The sequence below is a fragment of the Mandrillus leucophaeus genome, unplaced genomic scaffold (genome assembly GCF_000951045.1).
Source record: "Mandrillus leucophaeus isolate KB7577 unplaced genomic scaffold, Mleu.le_1.0 Scaffold10, whole genome shotgun sequence".
In the NCBI taxonomy this organism is placed as follows: domain Eukaryota; kingdom Metazoa; phylum Chordata; class Mammalia; order Primates; family Cercopithecidae; genus Mandrillus; species Mandrillus leucophaeus.
Genome location: NW_012098098.1, coordinates 4,606,638 through 4,624,879, shown reverse-complemented (window position 1 = coordinate 4,624,879; position 18,242 = coordinate 4,606,638). Strand labels below are relative to the sequence as shown.

The following is an 18,242-nucleotide window of genomic DNA, read 5'->3' as shown; positions in this document are numbered from 1 at the left end:
AAAAAAAAAAAAAAAAAGACTGTCCCGCAGAGGGTGGTGAGTTCTGAAGGGACTGCATTATGATGGGGCTGTCCTGGGGAGGGGGGAGGGTGGCACGCTATCATAACTCGCATCTCCACGGCTTTTGAAACTGTGACTTATGTGAGATGTTTTCTTTAGTCACCTGCCCCAAAGCATGTACCTGTTGGTACTTACAGAGCAGAGGGCAAGTGGGTGCCTTTGGCAGAGCCAGCAGCCTGTGAGGTGGTGCACCCATCTACGTGGCCTGCGCAGAAGGTGCCTTAGAGGGGCCGGGGACACTCTTGCTCAGAACCATGTCTTGGCGTTGAACCGTTGACACCAAGTCATTTAGCACGTAAACGGTCTGGGGTTCTCCAGCCTGTGACTGCCGAGTTCAGCTGGGTCTGTTTGCATATCCCAGAGGTAGAATAAATGTACTGAATTCAACTCCAAGTTCTTTGTTCTCAGAGTCCTACTTACATCTCAGTAACTTTGTAATTTGTTTTTTCTGTGCAAGTTTTTGAGCCTTACTGAAGAAGATCTGAATAAATTTGAGTCTCTCACCATGGGGGCAAAGAAGAAGCTCAAGACCCAGCTGGAGCTGGAAAAGTGAGTGCAAAGTGGATTTTGGAACCTGCATTTATTTCCATTTCTCACCGGCCAAATGGAGTGCTAGGGCTTCCCGTGCTGAATACCAGTGATTGGATTTTACTTTCTCTTGCTGATCCAGGCCTTAGTTATGCTTTTATTTATTTATTTCATTTATTTTATTTTTTTTGAGATGGAGTCTCGCTCTGTTGTGCCCAGGCTGGAGTGAGGTGGCGCAATCTTGGCTTACTGCAACCTCTGCCTCTCGGGTTCAAGCGATTCTCTTGCCTCGGTCTCCCCAGTAGCTGGGATTACAGGCACATGCCACCACGCCCAGCTAATTTTTTGTATTTTTAGTAGAGATGGGGTTTTACCATATTGGCCAGGCTGATCTCAAACTCCCGACCTCAGGTGATCTGCCCATCTCGGCCTCCCAAAGTGCTGAGATTACAGGCATGAGCCACAGTGCCCAGCCTAGTCATGCTTTTAAAGTTCTACAAATGTGTTTTAGGTTTGACAGGAAAGGACCTTTATAGTAAATTTGACCAATCAGAATGATTTCCTTTCTTGCCTTGATGATCTGGAGGGAATTGTCCTGTGGTGTAGAGTAGGCCCGTCTTGAAGCTGCATGTGAAGCAGCACCGGGAGGCAGTGCTCACTTGTTCCTGTGCTTGATTATTTCACAGGGAGAAGTCAGAGAGACGGTGTCTGAACCCCTCGGCGCCGTCGCTGGTCACCAGCAGTGGTGTGGCTCGAGTGCCCCCCACCAGCCACGTCGGGCCCGTGCAGTCGGGGCGGGGCAGCCACGCAGCAGGTGAACAAGGGTGTGCTGGGCAGATGGCTCACACACAGCGGGGGCCGGTGTGCCGGGCAAGTGGGTTACTCACACACAGGGGGGCCTTGTGTTCTTTGTGATCATTAAACTTCAGATCACACCTATTTGATTTTTACATTTGTAAATCTTTATACTCATTTTCCATTATTTTAACTATTATAGTCTCTGCCATAAGAAAATTGAAGGGACAGTTGGCTTAGGAGCTAGAGGGCAGTCACCTCTCTGAAGTTGCTTGGGCAAAAGGATCAGGTCCAGAAACTGCCACAGTGAGAGCAAGTGTGTAGGGGTGAGCAGAAATGAGATGGGAGTAGCCTGCCTCCCTCCCCAGGACTGGTGCCCAGAGGCCACGTTTAAGTCAGTGCCTTTAATGTTGACCCATCAGTGACATGGTTCTCCACGGACCTTCCTGCTCTGCGGGACCCGCAATCTCAGCAATTTGGTTTTCTTTTTTTTTTTTTTTTTTTTTTTTTGAGACGGAGTCTCGCTCTGTCGCCCAGGCTGGAGTGCAGTGGCCGGATCTCAGCTCACTGCAAGCTCCGCCTCCCGGGTTCACGCCATTCTCCTGCCTCAGCCTCCCGAGTAGCTGGGACTACAGGCGCCCGCCACCTCGCCCGGCTAGTTTTTTGTATTTTTTAGTAGAGACGGGGTTTCACGGTGTTAGCCAGGATGGTCTCGATCTCCTGACCTCGTGATCCACCCGTCTCGGCCTCCCAGAGTGCTGGGATTACAGGCTTGAGCCACCGCAGCTGGCCAGCAATTTGGTTTTCATCCTCCCCTCTGAGAAAGGGTGGGACACCTGGCGCGCTTGCTCTGTTGTCTCACGAGAGGAGCCAGGTTTTCTTCACAATAGAAATAGCAGGAGGAGCAGTGGCTTGGGAGAGGAAAAAACAAACAAACAAAACCCTGCCAGGATGGATTTTAAGTGGTGATTTGACTGAAAGATCTCCCTGACTCGGCCGGCCTCATGAGAGGGGGCGCGGCGTAGTGTGGTGATGGTTCCTGGTGGTTCGCTGGGGGTTCCCTTCACAGGGCATTGTTCTGGGGTTGATGGTGGGGTCAGGTAGGGCTCTGGCTGAGGGGGTGTTGAGTAGCACTGCCGTTTGAATCTCTGCTGCATCCGTCACCATGCGGCCTGGGCCGGCATGTTCGTTTTCTGACTCTAAGAGCCCCGCGTGCCCCTGGAAGGAGCACCCGCCGACAGTGCGATGCAGGGCACGGGGCGGGGCTGAGCTGCAGGGGCACTGGCTGATGGCCGCTCCTCTGGCCCTTTTCTGCAGAGCTGCGGGTGGAAGTGGAGCAGCCTCATCACCAGCTGCCCCGGGAAGGCAGCTCCTCCGAGTACTCCAGCTCCTCCTCCAGCCCCATGGGGGTGCAGGCCCGGGAAGAGAGCTCCGACAGCGCCGAAGAGAATGACAGACGTAAGGGCACGTGCGCGGCGCTGGCTCCACCTGGCCCGGCTGTGGAATGGCACTGACCACTCTGTTTCCCTCTCTAGGTGTGGAGATTCACTTGGAGAGCTCCGACAAGGAGAAGCCGGTGATGCTCCTGAATCACTTCACTTCCAGTTCTGCCAGACCCACGGCCCAGGTTCTCCCTGTGCAGAATGAGGCCAGCTCCAATCCATCAGGCCACCACCCCCTGCCCCCACAGATGCTGAGCACAGCCTCACACATCGCACCCATCCGCATGCTGAACTCCGTGCACAAGCCGGAAAGAGGCAGCGCGGACATGAAGCTCCTCTCGTCTTCTGTGCACTCACTTTTGTCTCTAGAAGAAAGGAATAAAGGATCTGGACCAAGAAGCAGCATGAAAGTGGACAAGAGCTTTGGCAGCGCCATGATGGACGTGCTGCCCGCATCTGCACCCCACCAGCCTGTGCAGGTCCTCTCTGGGCTTTCAGAGAGCAGCTCCATGTCACCCACAGTCTCCTTTGGTCCCCGGGCCAAAGTCGTGCATGCATCCACACTGGACAGGGTGCTGAAGACAGCACAGCAACCGGCCCTGGTGGTGGAGACCAGCACGGCCGCCACAGGGACGCCCAGCACAGTCCTCCATGCAGCCCGTCCGCCTATCAAACTCCTGCTGTCGTCATCTGTTCCTGCTGATTCTGCCATTTCTGGGCAAACCTCCTGTCCTAATAATGTGCAAATAAGTGTGCCCCCTGCAATAATAAACCCCCGGACTGCTCTGTATACAGCCAACACCAAAGTTGCCTTTTCTGCAATGAGCAGTATGCCAGTGGGCCCCCTGCAGGGTGGCTTCTGTGCAAACAGCAACACTGCCTCTCCCAGCAGCCACCCCTCCACGTCCTTTGCCAACATGGCCACGTTGCCCAGCTGCCCAGCCCCCAGCTCCAGCCCGGCGCTGTCCTCCGTCCCTGAAAGCAGTTTTTATAGCAACAGTGGTGGTGGCGGCTCCACAGGAAACATTCCTGCCTCGAATCCGAACCACCACCACCACCACCACCATCAGCAGCCCCCGGCACCCCCGCAGCCCGCCCCACCCCCGCCGGGCTGCATCGTGTGCACGTCCTGTGGCTGCAGCGGCAGCTGCGGCTCAAGTGGCCTGACTGTCAGCTACGCCAACTACTTCCAGCACCCGTTCTCCGGTCCGTCCGTGTTCACCTTCCCGTTCTTGCCCTTCAGTCCCATGTGCAGCAGCGGCTACGTCAGCGCCCAGCAGTACGGCGGCGGCTCCACCTTCCCTGTCGTACACGCCCCCTACAGCAGCAGCGGGACCCCAGACCCTGTCCTGAGCGGGCAGTCCACGTTTGCCGTGCCACCCATGCAGAACTTCATGGCGGGGACAGCAGGGGTGTACCAGACCCAAGGACTGGTGGGCAGTAGCAATGGTTCCAGTCACAAAAAGAGCGGGAACCTGTCTTGTTACAACTGCGGGGCCACTGGTCACCGCGCCCAGGACTGCAAACAGCCGTCCATGGACTTCAACCGGCCAGGTAAGCGCGCGCCATGGCCGCGCCCACCAGGCTCCCGCAGGACCAATGCACACAAATGCTTGGTTTTTATGAAGAGTAAACTTATTTCTTTGTAAAGCAAATAATTTTTCGAATGCTTTTTGAAAGCGCGTGGAAAGCTTCATGATAGGCTGTGAGGTCCCCAGAAGGGCTGCTGTTGGGTCTAAAACAGTCACGATGATTTCAGACAGCCTCTCGTTCTAGAAGGTGCTTAGCCAGTGTGGACAGGGCCTCCCTGGGCTGCCATGTCTTGCTTCGAGCCCAGAGCGCGAGCGTGAAGGACTCAGTGCTGCCCCCTGGCTTACACTGGGGCTCAGGCTGTGGCGCCTCCTCAGTCTGGACCGTCTAGGGTGGGGCTCGCTGTCCCCTCTGCCCCTCCCTGCCGGTGCGGCTGTGGGTGTGGGGGGCTGTCACCCCTCGGCCGTGCTGCATCTTCCGTTCCCTCCTGTTTTATCTCCACTATTTTTTTGTCTTCTTTAGTCGAATCCCAGTGGATGTCTGATGTAGTTATTATAAGTTATTATAATAGGTTTCTTCTTGCTGTCTGTTTTGGAAACTGGGGACTGGGAAAGTGGGTCCCAACTCTGACAACTCATGGTGCCACCTTGCCAGAGTCACTTGATGACTGCAGACTTCCAGATGTTTCTAAGGGTTGCACTAGCTCTGTGATTCTCAGACCTGCCTCTACGTCACGGTCACCTGGAGAGTTTTTAGAAACACACCTGCTGACTCAGCAGGTCTGCAGGCGAGGTGGGTTGACGGGCGCTCTGCCACGTGGGCCCAGTGGGTCTGTGCCTCCCTTCATAAAGCCGGCTGTATCTCCAGAGGCACGGGGCACTCGCCAGCGCTCATCTGCTCTCACCCAGTGAAAGGACGCATGTTAGAGCAGCCTGCCCGACGTGTGCAGAGCCTGACTCCCAGAGAAAGCTCCTAAAGACAAAGATTGGTGGTCGGGCGCGGTGGCTCACGCCTGTAATCCCAGCACTTTGGGAGGCCGAGGCGGGTGGATCACGAGGTCAGGAGATCGAGACCATCCTGGCTAACATGGTGAAACCCCGTCTCTAGTAAAGATAGAAAAAATTAGTCGGGCGTGGTGGCGGGCGCCTGTAGTCCCAGCTACTCGGGAGGCTGAGGCAGGAGAATGGCATGAACCCGGGAGGTGGAGCTTGCAGTGAGCCGAGATTGCGCCACTGCACTCCAGCCTGGGCGACAGAGCTAGACTTCGTCTCAAAAAAAAAAAAAAAAAAGATTGGTAACTTTTCCTGAGTCATTTCACCCCGGTCTGATTTGATCAACTTGTAATATTAGCCCCCATTTTGCAGGGGCAGGAAGGGAGTGGAAACGGTCAGGATGGGTGCCCTAGATTTCCAGCACCAGAATCTTGCCCAGTGGCTCTGGAAATGACTGGACAGATTGGTGGATGGTGGTGATTCTACAGTCATTCCAATTTGACCTCTTTTTTCCCCTCTCTCTAGGTACTTTTAGGTTGAAATACGCCCCTCCAGCAGAAAGTCTGGACTCCACAGATTGATATTTTTCTCTGGCAACAGAACATTATTAAGCCATGGAGACATAAGGAAAATTAAATACAAAACTGAGAAGTCTAGTTGCTGTTGAGCTTAATCTTTTTAATCCAAAGGTGCTTTACTTTTCCTAGACTGGATAGAAAAATCTAGCGTAGAAGTGCATCAAACTCGGTTTATTGCCAAAACCCTAGATTGGAGCTTGGTGTCAGAACTTGCCTAGTGGGCATCTCTGTGGCCGGTGAAGTCGGCCACCTACACGTTTGGTTGCAGTGCAGAGACCCCACGTCTCCCGAAGAGCATTGCCATCATTGGCCCTCCTAGGCTCACACGTCAATTCCAGGGCAGCTACACGTGGTCTGAATCGAGAACTGAGCTTGGAGTTCTCCAGGTGGAGTTCCACCCGCCGGACTCTTGACACCCCTGGGCTAGGGAAAATGTCGACTTTGTTTTGTTCTGTTCCTAAAGTGATTAGCACTAATCTCTGGGATTTTTAAGGATTGCACTACAGAAGAATGTATCCTGATGTAAATCTCTGCGGTTCTGGGAGCCAAACTCCTCTGAGAACAGTCAGTGCAAGAGACTCCAATAATCCATATTTAAAGAGTCAGCACCAGCAGGCTACTCGACTTAGGACACAACAGAGATTTTAGTATTTCCTTCCCTCCTCCAAGCACTTGTAGCAGTTTCAGGTTTTTAATTTTTTCTGCAAATAAATCTAAACTACATTATTAAATAGAAATAGTTTACTCGCAACAACTTAATTTCTAAGGGTCCAAGTCCCAGAGAATCCATAGTCGTCAGAGCTTTGAGAGTATCTTTCTTCCCAGCCGGTCAGTGGCTTCGAGCCCTGTCTTCCACTACAAATCATCTCCCGAGGGGGCTCGGCGACAGCGCGGCTCTGTGAGTGGCGGTGAGGATGCTGCACGTCCTTAGCAGAGTTTGCAAGTTGCTTTATCTCCCACGGGCTCCCCAAGAACCTCCAACCCCGAGGCTTATCGCTAGCGGATTCGCATCTGAGACAGACATTTCAACAATGATACAGTCCTGTCATTTATCAGCAAAAGATTGGGAATTTTCTCCTGTCAACTTCTTTCGTATTAGGCTGTGTATTGATAGTTAATTCCGTTAAAAATTACTTGGAAAACAGTGGGAAGTGGTAGGACTCTGGAAGAGGCCACACACGCGAGAGCTACGAGATCTGTGCCAGTCTGGTTTTGGTCAGGTAGTAATCAAAGTCCTCACTGTAGATCTCTAAATTTCAGCCCACGGAAATGAAAGCCTTTTGTCTGAAATTCACAGACTTAAATCTTCAAGGTTAAAGGGAATTTTCTGCTCAAATAATACTCATCTAAAATGCTAAAGTCGTCAGTGTTAAAATTCTGAGTGGTAAAATCTTGCCAGGGATTTTGCAGTTGGATATTTATTTAAAAAAAAAATTGAAATATTCAGACCATTCTTAAAATGGGACAATCAGCCTCATGAAAAATTGATGTAAATCAAAAGAATACCCTAGAATGAGGCATTGTGATGTGAGGGTTCAATTTTAAGAGCAGTTCCTAACTTCATAGAAACTAAAGCAGAAAGTTGTTACATTTTTTTATGACAGGCTTTTCGTAGAATTTGTTAGTTTTATTTTAGTTGAATTTTATTTCTATGCAATGCAGAATTAACAGACCTCCTCTCTCTCCTCATGGTACACAGTATTACAGTGTTGAAGTAATGGTGATGCTTATTACAACAGCTATTTAGGGGAATGTTACGTTGATCTTTTAAATTATAAACACTACAAAATGTCAAAATAATGAGAACTGACACAACTTTGCCTTAAAGAGTACTAGACTGGACCTTCTCATCTTACGTTAAAGGAAGACTTAGAGTGTTCATTGATGTTTACGATTTTAATATTTCTGAAGGCCATTCCAGTGGCCTGGATATGTGCTGAAAGCCAAACTTTTAAATTTTTTGGTTTTTTAAACAAAGAAATATTTTAAATAAATCCTATTTCAACACTGAAATTGTTGAAAACCGTCTCATAACAAAAGGAAAAAACATTTAAATTTTTGTTTTAGTGGTCAGTATAGGGGAATGAAAGCGTCTGTTGTTACCCATGTAACTATTTTGATAAGTATTAGAGGTTAACCTTAAATCCAGCAAAACATTAAAACAGAAACTTTTCAACTTGAAGCCTGCCATTCAGCGTCGAGGTAAACGAGTTCCAACATTGTCCCGGCTGTGCTCCCAGCAGCGGAGGTCTCTGCGGAGCTTCCAGGCGTCTTGAACGTGTGTGGGCGGTGTGACATCTCCAGGGAGGCTGTCCGAAGTCGAGAATCGTGAGCTGTAAATAGGAACCACACAGTGCAGAGAAAATGGAACCGCCCATCCGTGAGGGCCTCTCCCTGAGGGAGCTGCAGGCTTGGACTTGAGAGAATTTGCCAGCAGTGAGCTCGGATGCATCTCTCCAAAAGCACCCGAGGTTGGCGCGCCTGAAGAGCATCTTGCGTTCATCAGACTTCCTCATCGGAAAACACAGAACATACCCTTTCAAGTACTTAGGCATTTTCCTGAAATTGTGGTCTGTTTCAGAATGCTGTGGCAACCAGGTAGGTGTGGCACTGGCCACGTGCCACGTCTTTGCCCTTTGTAGTCTGTCAGATACTAAAGTTTCTAACCCGGTTTTTTTAATCTCCAAGAATGGGGAAAGTGGAATGTAGAGATGGAAGCAGAACGTGATGTTGGGATACAACAGCTATTTAATCCTTCGTTTTATTTTTTAAGCAAAACACTCAGTTTTCTACCTTATTTTCTAATGTTGATTTCATGGTAGTATTGACCGTTGGAAGGTGTTTAACATAAAATCTCATTGCTGAAGAGCACTGAGGAAATGGGAGCTAGCACTTGTAATAAAAATAAAGACAAGTTATTTTCTTGAATGCATATATGTGATTGGGTATTTGAAAAACCAGCATCATGTGTCATCTCCAAAAGATTACAGGAGTCAGCTTGTTCATGTAGGGGTGTTAGTAGGTTCCGTATTCTTCATTCAGTTCTTAGAATTCTAGGTCCTTTATTGCCCAGAGTCAGCACAGTTAGTTTCTACCACAGACTCTGTGTTGGGGCACAGTAGTGGGCGGGGTAGTGACTTGGCCTAAACGTCACCTGGCTGGAACGCCTCCCATCTGAACAGAGGCTGAGCGGGGCTTTAGGCACTTGCCAAATGGGAACCGGGTTGCACCCTCCTTGCTCCCCGTCACTTTCTTGTCACTCTTCCTGCTTCCCAGCGTTTTGTTGTATGCCCTGCTCGTTGTACGCCGTGACGACTGATGGTACCGCGTGCCGAGGTCTTCAAGGTTGTGAGGAAAGCCGTCAGCCTGCTTGACTCGACTGCTGTCCCGGAGGAGAGTCCTGTGCGGCCTGAGCGGGGGTGGCTGTCATTTCCAGCATGCAGGTGACTCCCAAAGAATGAGTCAGGTGGCACTGAACGCCGTGGGTTCTGAAGAGGCGAATTTGCTGAAAAGTCCCAAGGGTCTGAATGAAAGCATCTTTAATCAACACTCGCAATATTCTAGAAAACCATATACTGTGCTGGTTGAGGCCAAAGGTCAACATTACTCCACTGTTCACCAAGGAAGGGGGGGCAGTGGCCATCAGCTGCGGCCTCACGTGCGTTGTAACAAGCCCTCATCACATGTATGAGTCTTACGTGCACAGAAAGAGAAGGCTTTGGTACTGAAACTGGACACCTTGTGTACTCAAGATACCTTCACAGCTTCTACTGGACATTTTCTTTTTAGGAATGAAGGAAAATTCTCCCATTTTTGAGCCATTCTTTTGTCAATTCTACAAAATTGCATGTAACTTTATAAATATTTTTAAAAGATATAGTTTTGTAAATATTTAATATTCCGCTAATTTGATTTTGAATTGTAAATGTCAAGTATTCTGTTTTTGGGGTTTTTATGTTTTATTATACTTTGTTAAAAAGGACAAATTGTACATTTTTAGAATGTTTTTATGAGTAAATTTAATGTACTGAAAATAAAAATTTTAAAAAAGGCTGTGTTTGATGTCACTAGGTCTTTGTCTCAGAATATGTAGCCACACACCTTTTCAGATCAGTCTGAATCTCCAAACTAGGGGTTCCATCCTTTCTACTCTCTCAGATTTACAAAAGGGATACCTGATTTTAAATCCATTCATTCTCTATCAAGGTGCCAAGTTTTGTTGTTTTCTTTTGAGATGGAGTTTCACTCTTGTTGCCCAGGCTGAAATGCGATGGCATGATCTTGGCTCACGCCAACCTCCCGGGTTCAAGCGATTCTCTTGTCTCAGCCTCTGGAGTAGCTGGGATTACAGGCATCTGCCATCACATCTGGCTCATTTTGTATTTTTCAGTAGACTTGGGCTTCTCCATGTTGGTCAGGCTGGTCTCGAACTCTGGACCTCAGGTGATCCGCCCACCTCAGCCTCCCAAAGTGCTGGTATTACCGGCGTGAGCCAGCACACCTGGTCAAGTGTTTTTTTTTTTTTTTTGAGATGGAGTCTCGCTCTGTCGCCCAGGCTGGAGTGCAGTGGTGCCATCTCCAGTCACTGCAAGCTCCACACCATTCTCCTGCCTCCGCCTTCCGAGTAGCTGGGCCTACAGGCACCCGCCATCACGCCTGGCAAATTTTTCAAATTTTTTTAGTAGAGACGGGGTTTCACCGTGTTAGCCAGGATTGTCCCGATCCCCTGACCTCGTGATCCGCCTGCCTCGGCCTCTCAAAGTGCTGGGATTACAGGTGTGGGCCACTGCGCCCGGCGTGTATTTTTTATTTTTTTAAAGTGTCCCTGCTAATAACAAAGATGTAAATTCCTGATTTGGGGTCAAAGATGTTTCAACGTGAGTTTCCATAAAAATGAAAGTTGGCATGAATGGATCTCAGATACCTTGGGAATGTGGCCCTACCCAGAAGTGACTCCCAGGGAAGGAGCAGGCCTGCTGCAGAGGGGGGTGACACAATGAGAAAAGCCACCAGCTGCTACACCAGCCTGTGACCGACTCGGCAACATACAGAATCACTCCCATGGCATCTAAGACCACACCCTTCTGGATTTGGGAGGTGGCAACATACTGAGCATGTGCTCTGGTGACATCAGGGAAGTAAGTGGGGACACAGCACCCACAGGGAGCTCTGAAGACAGGACAAGGGACAAGCTGCTTCTGTTGAGCACCTGGCCTGGGAAGGCAGTTGTCTCATGTCACTCTTGTATTTTTCAACAGACTTTTAGGTGCCTACTTAAACTGGAGCTGGGCTCAGAGTTCCCTAGATGAGGAGGCTGGCCACTTTTTGTCTGGTGTGTGTGTGCTGCATCTGTACACGGTGCCAGCAGCTCCCCACGTCCTCCAAGGGTACACTTTCTTAACCACACACACACACACCCGATACTTGTGGTGGCTGGTTTACAGCAGTAGGTTGTTGGGTGTTTATTCCCACAAAACACGTGAGTCAATTTGCATCCATCCTTCTAGCCTGTGACACGTGAGTTCTCAAGAGGACTTTGCTTTATAAAGGCTAGACCTGGTGGCAGGGCCTTGGCCAAGGTGGGGAGGGTGCCCTTGACAAGGCAGAGGCCCTCAGAGGGTGGTGCTCCTCCATGTGAGTGCCCCCTCAGCATGAGAGGACCAGCCTGGATGCCCCTCCTTGGGAATACAGGGACCTGCTTTGCTTTGGAAAGTACAAACAGTGTGGGATCCAAGTCTCAAAAACGGATCCCATTAAACTGAGCTTTGATGACAGTTTTTAATTGTGCCTTTATTCAACTTAGTTCATTAAAAATGTACTTGTTTTAAAGATCCTATAAATAAAGTGACCACTCACATGGGATATAGGTCACCCCTCAGCATGTTACTTTTTTTTTTTTAAAAAGCAGTATTTCTTATAGGAATCTTACTGATCACACAGTAGTTACAATAATGTCAGATACGATGTATACAGTCTAAACGAGACAGGCCAGTTAAGAATTTACATAATGTAAAAATACACATATTAAAAGTTAGCCAGGTGGACAGACGCATGCACTTGGGGGAGAGCAGGTGACGGGAACTCCTTTAACAATCGGTAGAGGGCCCAGATGCAAGGAATCTGGTTTTCCCCGTTACAGTAAACAGCTTTCACTAATGTATACAGGTATTCCATACATCTAAACACACAAGGGTAAGTTGTGACCTGCTACACATAGGGTCTAAAGTGGTGTAATTGTGATTTTCCTGTGATACTCCCAAGAAAATTATAAAAGCGAACCCCATGCAGGTAGTGGGAAGCACTGGTCTTTTATCACAGGTTGAACCTGAGGAGGTTTAACTCTTGACATTAAATCTGTAAAGAGCGTATGGCTCTTTTTGCTATGTTTTTTCCACAACTGACATGCACTTAGTGTGGGAGAATTCTGATGGCTGGCTGACCTAACAGTGACAACTACTATTCAAAATGTGGGAACCTTTTCAGTAATATTGAGTTATACATTTAACATTAAAAAACAACGTGAATCATCCATAGCTTTAAGCCAGAAGGCAGAAGCGAGTGTGTCTGAATGTTAATGCTTTCAGTTACACCATTTTGTGGTTTCTACCGCTGTCTTCCAGAATGACACTGGTACTCTGCTGCTTTCTGTAACAACACAGGCACCAGTTTGAACTCAAAACCTGAAACAGAAGAAATGCCACTCTTTCTCCAAGGTCTTTTAAGAAACTAGATCAAAATTATAAATTATTCAAGTTTCCTTTTGAGTGGTGTCTTTATGTGTGTAACTATCTAGAGAACAAACCAGAAATTTCTACCCCTGCAAGAGTGTGGACTTTGGGTGTGGTTCTGTTAGGAGCTGGGGACCTCCAGCAGTTTACAGTCAGGGCCGTTTTCTTACACACACCTCATTTACCCTGCATTTGTGCCAACTCTGATGGCAAATGCATTTTGCGGGGGTTACGCTTCACAACTCAGGCCTAAAGATCATCTTAGGGAGATCTCTCTAGCTGAGTAGAAAACTTCTACCCGAAAAGGCGGCGGGTTCTGTGAACCTGAAGAGAAGACTCAGGGTCTCTCTGAAAGCCTTTAAATTACTCCTGGAATTGCAAGTTCCTATTAGTGAGAAAAGAGCATTAAAATAACTTGAAGGTGTATTTTATTGGCAACTTAGAATGCAAAGTATTTTATTTTTAAATTTTTAAAATCTGAAAACAAGCTAGCCTACATTAAATAATATAGTTTCCAAAGCTGAACGTGCTCACTTGGAGCTCAGTTTTCTGCTTGAAACACAAACACAACTTCCTAACACTCCTAGGTGGGAACACTACTGTTGGATGATCTGTGATTAGATGAACTGATCCATCTCAGTTGGTAACATCCCTTTTTTTTCCTTGGTAAGGGTTTAAAAAATTCTAGAATAGATGTATTTTTCTAGTTTTACACTGACAATTTCATCCCGAACGTCTCCTGGGAGGCATAGACCATGTACAGGAATCCATCTTCATCCTTCTCACTCTCATACACCTCTGAGATTGGTGTGGAGACGCTGACCATGCTGTGGCCGTTCACCAACAGGAAGAAGGCTTGATTAGCATTGAGCTGTAAGCGCCTTCTATCGAAAGAAAACAACATGAAGAAATATTGACAACAATACAAGAAGGATGAAGCATGTGTTAAAATATCACCCATCTGATCAATAAAATATGAAAATTTTCTGAATGCTCTTGAATCCAATACTACTCACAAAGCACAGGACATTTCCTTTGATTATACTGATATGAGCTATAATCACTGAAAGATTACACTTTAGGCTGACTTTAAACTAGTATGCTGTCTGAATAGCTGTTAAAATGTCTAATGTGAGAAAGCAGTTCAAATACAGTTTCCAAACTATTGTAAGATCTAAGCCTGTGCCATTTTTTGCCACTCACTGACTCTACATTCTCTTTAGCTTTGCTGTACAAAACCTTAATAACTTGTAACACTGATTTTCAACAGGAAACATCTACACTAGATAAAAGAAACTGGATCTGAAGTCTAGCAAGTAAGAAATATAAAACCTCGAAAAGAGAAACATTTTATAGTTTTAAGTTGAAATGGTTTTAATCAGAACTGAATTCAGCTGAAAAAGATTTTTTTGAAGATTTTAACCAGAACTAAAGATTTATCTGTAAGTTTCATAAAGAACAAGAAGTTACTCAAAGGAAATTTATTATAAAACAAAGGTGGCTGAATACCTAATTATCTTGATGAGCTCACTCATGTTGACATGGTCAGGTACAAGGAACTTTGTTTTATCCAGGACAGGAAGCTGCTTCTCACCCTTGTATCGTTCTATTATCACCTGGAAAGGAAGCCAGAAGTGATTTTAAAATAGTCATCAGGGCCGGGCGCAGTGGCTCACGCCTGTAATCCCAGCACTTTGGGAGGCCAAGGCGGGCAGATCATGAGGTCAGGAGATCAAGACTATTCTGGATAACGCGGTGAAACCCTGTCTCTAATAAAAATACAAAAAAATTAGCCGGGCATGGTGACGGGCGCCTATAATCCCAGCTACTTGGGAGGCTGAGGCAGGAGAAAGGCATGAACCTGGGAGGCGGAGCTTGCAGTGAGCCCGAGATCGTGCCACTGCACTCCAGCCTGGGAAACAGAGTGATGCTCCATCTCAGGAAAAAAAAAAGTCATCAGGCTGGGCATGGTGGCACACGCCTGTAATCCCAGCACTTTGGAAGGGTGAGGCGAGCAGATCACCTGAGGTCAGGAGTTCGAGACCAGCCTGACGAACATGGAGAAACTCTGTCTCTACTAAAAATACAAATATTATCCAGGTGTGGCGGCAGGTGCCTGTAATCCCAGCTACTTGGGATGCTGAGACATGAGAATCACTTGAACCTGGGAGGCGGAGGTTGCAGTGAGCTGAGATTGCGCCACTGCACTCCAGCCTAGGGCATAGAGCTAGACTGTCTCCAATCAACAAATAAGTAAAATAGTCATCAACAATGAAAAACAGATAAAATGCCTCCTACATTCTAACTAGCACAAGCCAAAATGGGCTTTGAAAAAGCACATTCATTAGTTTCCTCGTAGCTCTCCTGTGAAGAGTGATCATTTGCTAGCTTAGACATCTACCCCTTACAACATATGGTACACGAGATACGATATGGCTGCCACCAGGTAGGAAGTGGGGGAAAATACTTTGCTATGTATCCTTTGTGTTTCAATTTTGGAACAATGAAAAATACATACCTAGTCAGAAAAAGACCAAGCCTTACCGAAGCAGAGAGGCTGGGAGCTAGCTTCAAGCACAAAACCTCTGAAATTCTCAGTTCCAAAACTACCATGTCCTGAGACATGGCTTAAGTTCTAATGAAAGTAAATGCATGTGTTTCGGGAGCCGCGGTGGCTCTGAACGGTTGTCCTGGCACATACGGAGGCAAGACTATGCATTCGAGGCCAACCTGGGCAACATAAAAACCTCTCATCCATTAAAATAAATAAATAGATAAAGTAAATGCATGTGTTTTAATAAATGTGTAAGTTCCTAATTATAGTAATATGCTCAATGTTTTTCCCCACTAGAGACTATTTGACATGAAAAAATTATATTTGACAAGGTGAGTAGAGTCCATTATTAGATGGTTCTACAGACAAAGTTTTGTGCATAATGACCTGGTACTTTCATTTTGAGAAAATACTTCTTTAAATGAGGTTAAAAATACAAGTATTTGAGGCTGGGTGCGGCAGCTCATGCCTGTAATCTCAGCACTTTGAGAGGCTGAGGCGGGTGGATCACAAGGTCAGAAGATCGAGAGCATCCTGGCTAACATGGTGAAACCCCGTCTCTACTAGAAAAATGCAAAAAAAAAAAAAACTAGCTGGGCATGGTGGCGGGTGCCTGTAGTCCTAGCTACTTGGGAGGCTGAGGCAGGAGAATGGTGTGAACCCGGGAGGCGGAGCTTGCAGTGAGCCGAGATTGCGCCACTGCACTCCAGCCTGGGTGACAGAGCGAGACTCCGTCTCATAAATAAATAAATAATCCATCAGCTCCTCACCATACTTCCTTTCCATGGAGCAAAATATTTTGTTTTTTAATTCTAAGCTGCTATAATATCTGACCACAGATGAGCCTCTGAGTCTCATTAGCGTCTGTGTTTACTGAGCGCTGCAGACATCTTCTCTATATACAGTAATTCTTCTACCCTATCACAACAAAGACAAGTTGAGTGGCAGGAATGGGAAATCTTTACATGCTTCTTTGGGAAAGAAAAATGCTTATTTGTACATTGTTCCATTGTGTGAGACCTACATAGGGTTCTGTGTAAGGCTGAGTCAAGCTGTCATCACCTTCCCTGGTAAGTTTGAGAGCTTTACCTGGCAGGCATGTTCAGAAGTGTGATATCCACAAGGAAATATCAGTGTGTAGGCTCCACCTGCCTGAGTTTAAGTGGTAGCAGAAATTAGAGGCAGTACAGAAATCTTGGATCCTGAGGCCAGCCACTGGCTCATGCCTATAATCCCAACACTTTGAGAGATCAAGGTGGAGGATTATTTGAGCCTAGGAGTTTGAGATCAGCCTGGGTAACACAGCAAGACCCTGTCTCTACAAAAAAACATAAAAAATTAGCCAGGTACGGTGGCGTTCGCCTCTAGTCTCAGATACTCAGGAGGCTGAGGAGGGAGGACTGCTTGAGCACAAGGTGGTTGAGACTGCAGCAAGCTATGATTGCACCACTGCACTCCAGCCTGGGAAACAGAGTGAGACCCTGTCTCTTAAAAAAAAGGATACCTCCTTCTAGGTTGTGAAGCTGACATCCAGGGTTTGGCTGTCTGGTGATTCCTATAAAAACCCTGTCAAGTGGATGCACTTATGCACTGCTCTCCTCTGTGTACATTCGTGACTGAAACCGAGGCCTGAGATTACCTACCGGGATTTTGGTTGGATGCTGCTCTCGAATAAGTCGGACATCTTCTACTCTTTGTTCTGCAATGAAATGAAGAGATAGAAGCATTATGAAGGGCCAGTTTCTTTCCAGCACTGCTGCTGGTCCTACACCCAAGCTCAGCTGTTAGCTGTGGCACAGCAGAACGGTGAAGACATCTCTCCTGGAACTTAAAGACACAAAACATGAACACTTCACATCCGATAAAGGTTTGTATCTAAGGCCAAAGGCAACATAACATACATGGCTCTACATCAGGTGATAAGGACACAGACCAGGAATATGGGACAACTAATTTCAAGGAACTGGGAGCCCAAGTTTGTGGACAGATATACAAGGCAGATCCACTGCATGAGTCCCAATCCTTCCTCCAAAGACCACTACTACCTATAATATTAACTTCAATTTTTGTTAATTTTCCATAGTTGAAAATGGAATCCATTATATCCCTTATAAACCAGGAAATGCAATTTTCTCTTACCACTTCCAGCTTTTTAATGATATGGTGCCTAAGAGAAAAACCGCTCAAGAGAATGGAATATGAGGCTGGGCACAGTGGTTCATGCCTGTAATCCCAGCACTTTGGGAGGCCGAGGTGGGCAGATCACTTGAGGTCAGGAGTTCGAGACCAGTCTGGCCAACATGGTGAAACCCCGTCCCATCTCTACTAAAAATACAAAAATTAGCCGGGCGTGATGGCACATGCCTGTAATCCCAGCTACTCGGGAGGCTGAGGCAGGAGAATCACCTGAACCTGGGACACGGAGGTTGCGGTGAGCAGAGATTGCACCACTGCACTCCAGCCTGGGCAACAGAGCAAGATTCTGTCTCAAAAAAACAAAAAAGAACGGAATATGGAAAGAAAAAAAAATACTCTTGAGTTTTAGTTTTCTTCAGTACTTAAGAGAAATCAAAGCTTAAGACACAAAGTCTACTGTTAAATATATTTCTAAAAACATCTATTCTCCCTTTTAACAGAACGACTTACTGATTCAAAGTTCAACAGCTGTACTAGACTATGGGCAATACAGGAAAAAAAGCAAGCCAAGTTCAGTTCTCAAAAACCCACAAATATAGTTGGAGAGAAGTCATTTACAAAGCAATACATGTATTTAAAAAAAAGGCAATATGTGAACATATGACTTAGATGGCATTATTTAAAACCTCCAAAAAAAAAAATGAGCAAAATCACCTTGATTTACTATGGTAGGATTGATTCTCATGGTAAGGGCAAATAAATAATCAATGTCATGAACTTCTTGAGACAGAAAAAAGATAGTGTGACCTACAGAAAGATGACGCTACTCTAACATCATTGCCAATCTCATTCGGATTAAAAAAAATTTTAGTATCACTTTTTTTTTTTTTTTTTTTTTT

At 46.7% G+C, this 18,242-nt stretch overlaps 2 protein-coding genes across 3 annotated transcripts in view; one reads left to right on the top strand and one right to left on the bottom strand.

The window, feature by feature from the left end:
* The window catches only part of ZCCHC14 (zinc finger, CCHC domain containing 14), a 92,436-nt gene extending 82,456 nt beyond the window's left edge, over positions 1–9,980 (top strand). The window contains exons 9-13 of one of the 2 annotated variants that reach the window (XM_011971697.1): positions 518–609; positions 1,275–1,402; positions 2,701–2,841; positions 2,919–4,379; positions 5,873–9,980. In XM_011971697.1, coding sequence (XP_011827087.1) covers positions 518–609; positions 1,275–1,402; positions 2,701–2,841; positions 2,919–4,379; positions 5,873–5,928 — 1,878 coding nt within the window. In that variant the 3' untranslated portion in view covers positions 5,929–9,980. Of the gene's footprint in view, positions 1–517; positions 610–1,274; positions 1,403–2,700; positions 2,842–2,918; positions 4,481–5,872 lie in introns of those variants that run through there. The other variant, XM_011971706.1, reaches the window with a different exon arrangement.
* Positions 9,981–11,694: 1,714 nt separating this feature from the next.
* MAP1LC3B (microtubule-associated protein 1 light chain 3 beta) lies at positions 11,695–16,934 on the bottom strand. The gene is made up of 3 exons (XM_011972344.1): positions 16,851–16,934; positions 14,163–14,269; positions 11,695–13,537 (listed from the first exon to the last, which is right to left on the bottom strand). The coding sequence occupies exons 1-3, from the start codon at positions 16,932–16,934 to the stop codon at positions 13,363–13,365; spliced, it is 366 nt and encodes a 121-aa protein (XP_011827734.1). The 3' UTR covers positions 11,695–13,362.
* Between the last annotated feature and the right edge of the window lie 1,308 nt (positions 16,935–18,242).

What these genes read in the sequence shown, in the direction of transcription:
- MAP1LC3B (XM_011972344.1), bottom strand. Translation starts at nt 16,934, where the DNA reads ATGCTTCTATCTCTTCATTTCATTGCAGAACAAAGAGTAGAAGATGTC. An exon ending in AGCATCCAACCAAAATCCCG is followed by an intron (nt 14,270 to 16,850) that starts GTAGGTAATCTC and finishes CTTCCTTTCCAG; the next exon opens with GTGATAATAGAACGATACAA. An exon ending in GAGCTCATCAAGATAATTAG is followed by an intron (nt 13,538 to 14,162) that starts GTATTCAGCCAC and finishes TTCTTTCGATAG; the next exon opens with AAGGCGCTTACAGCTCAATG.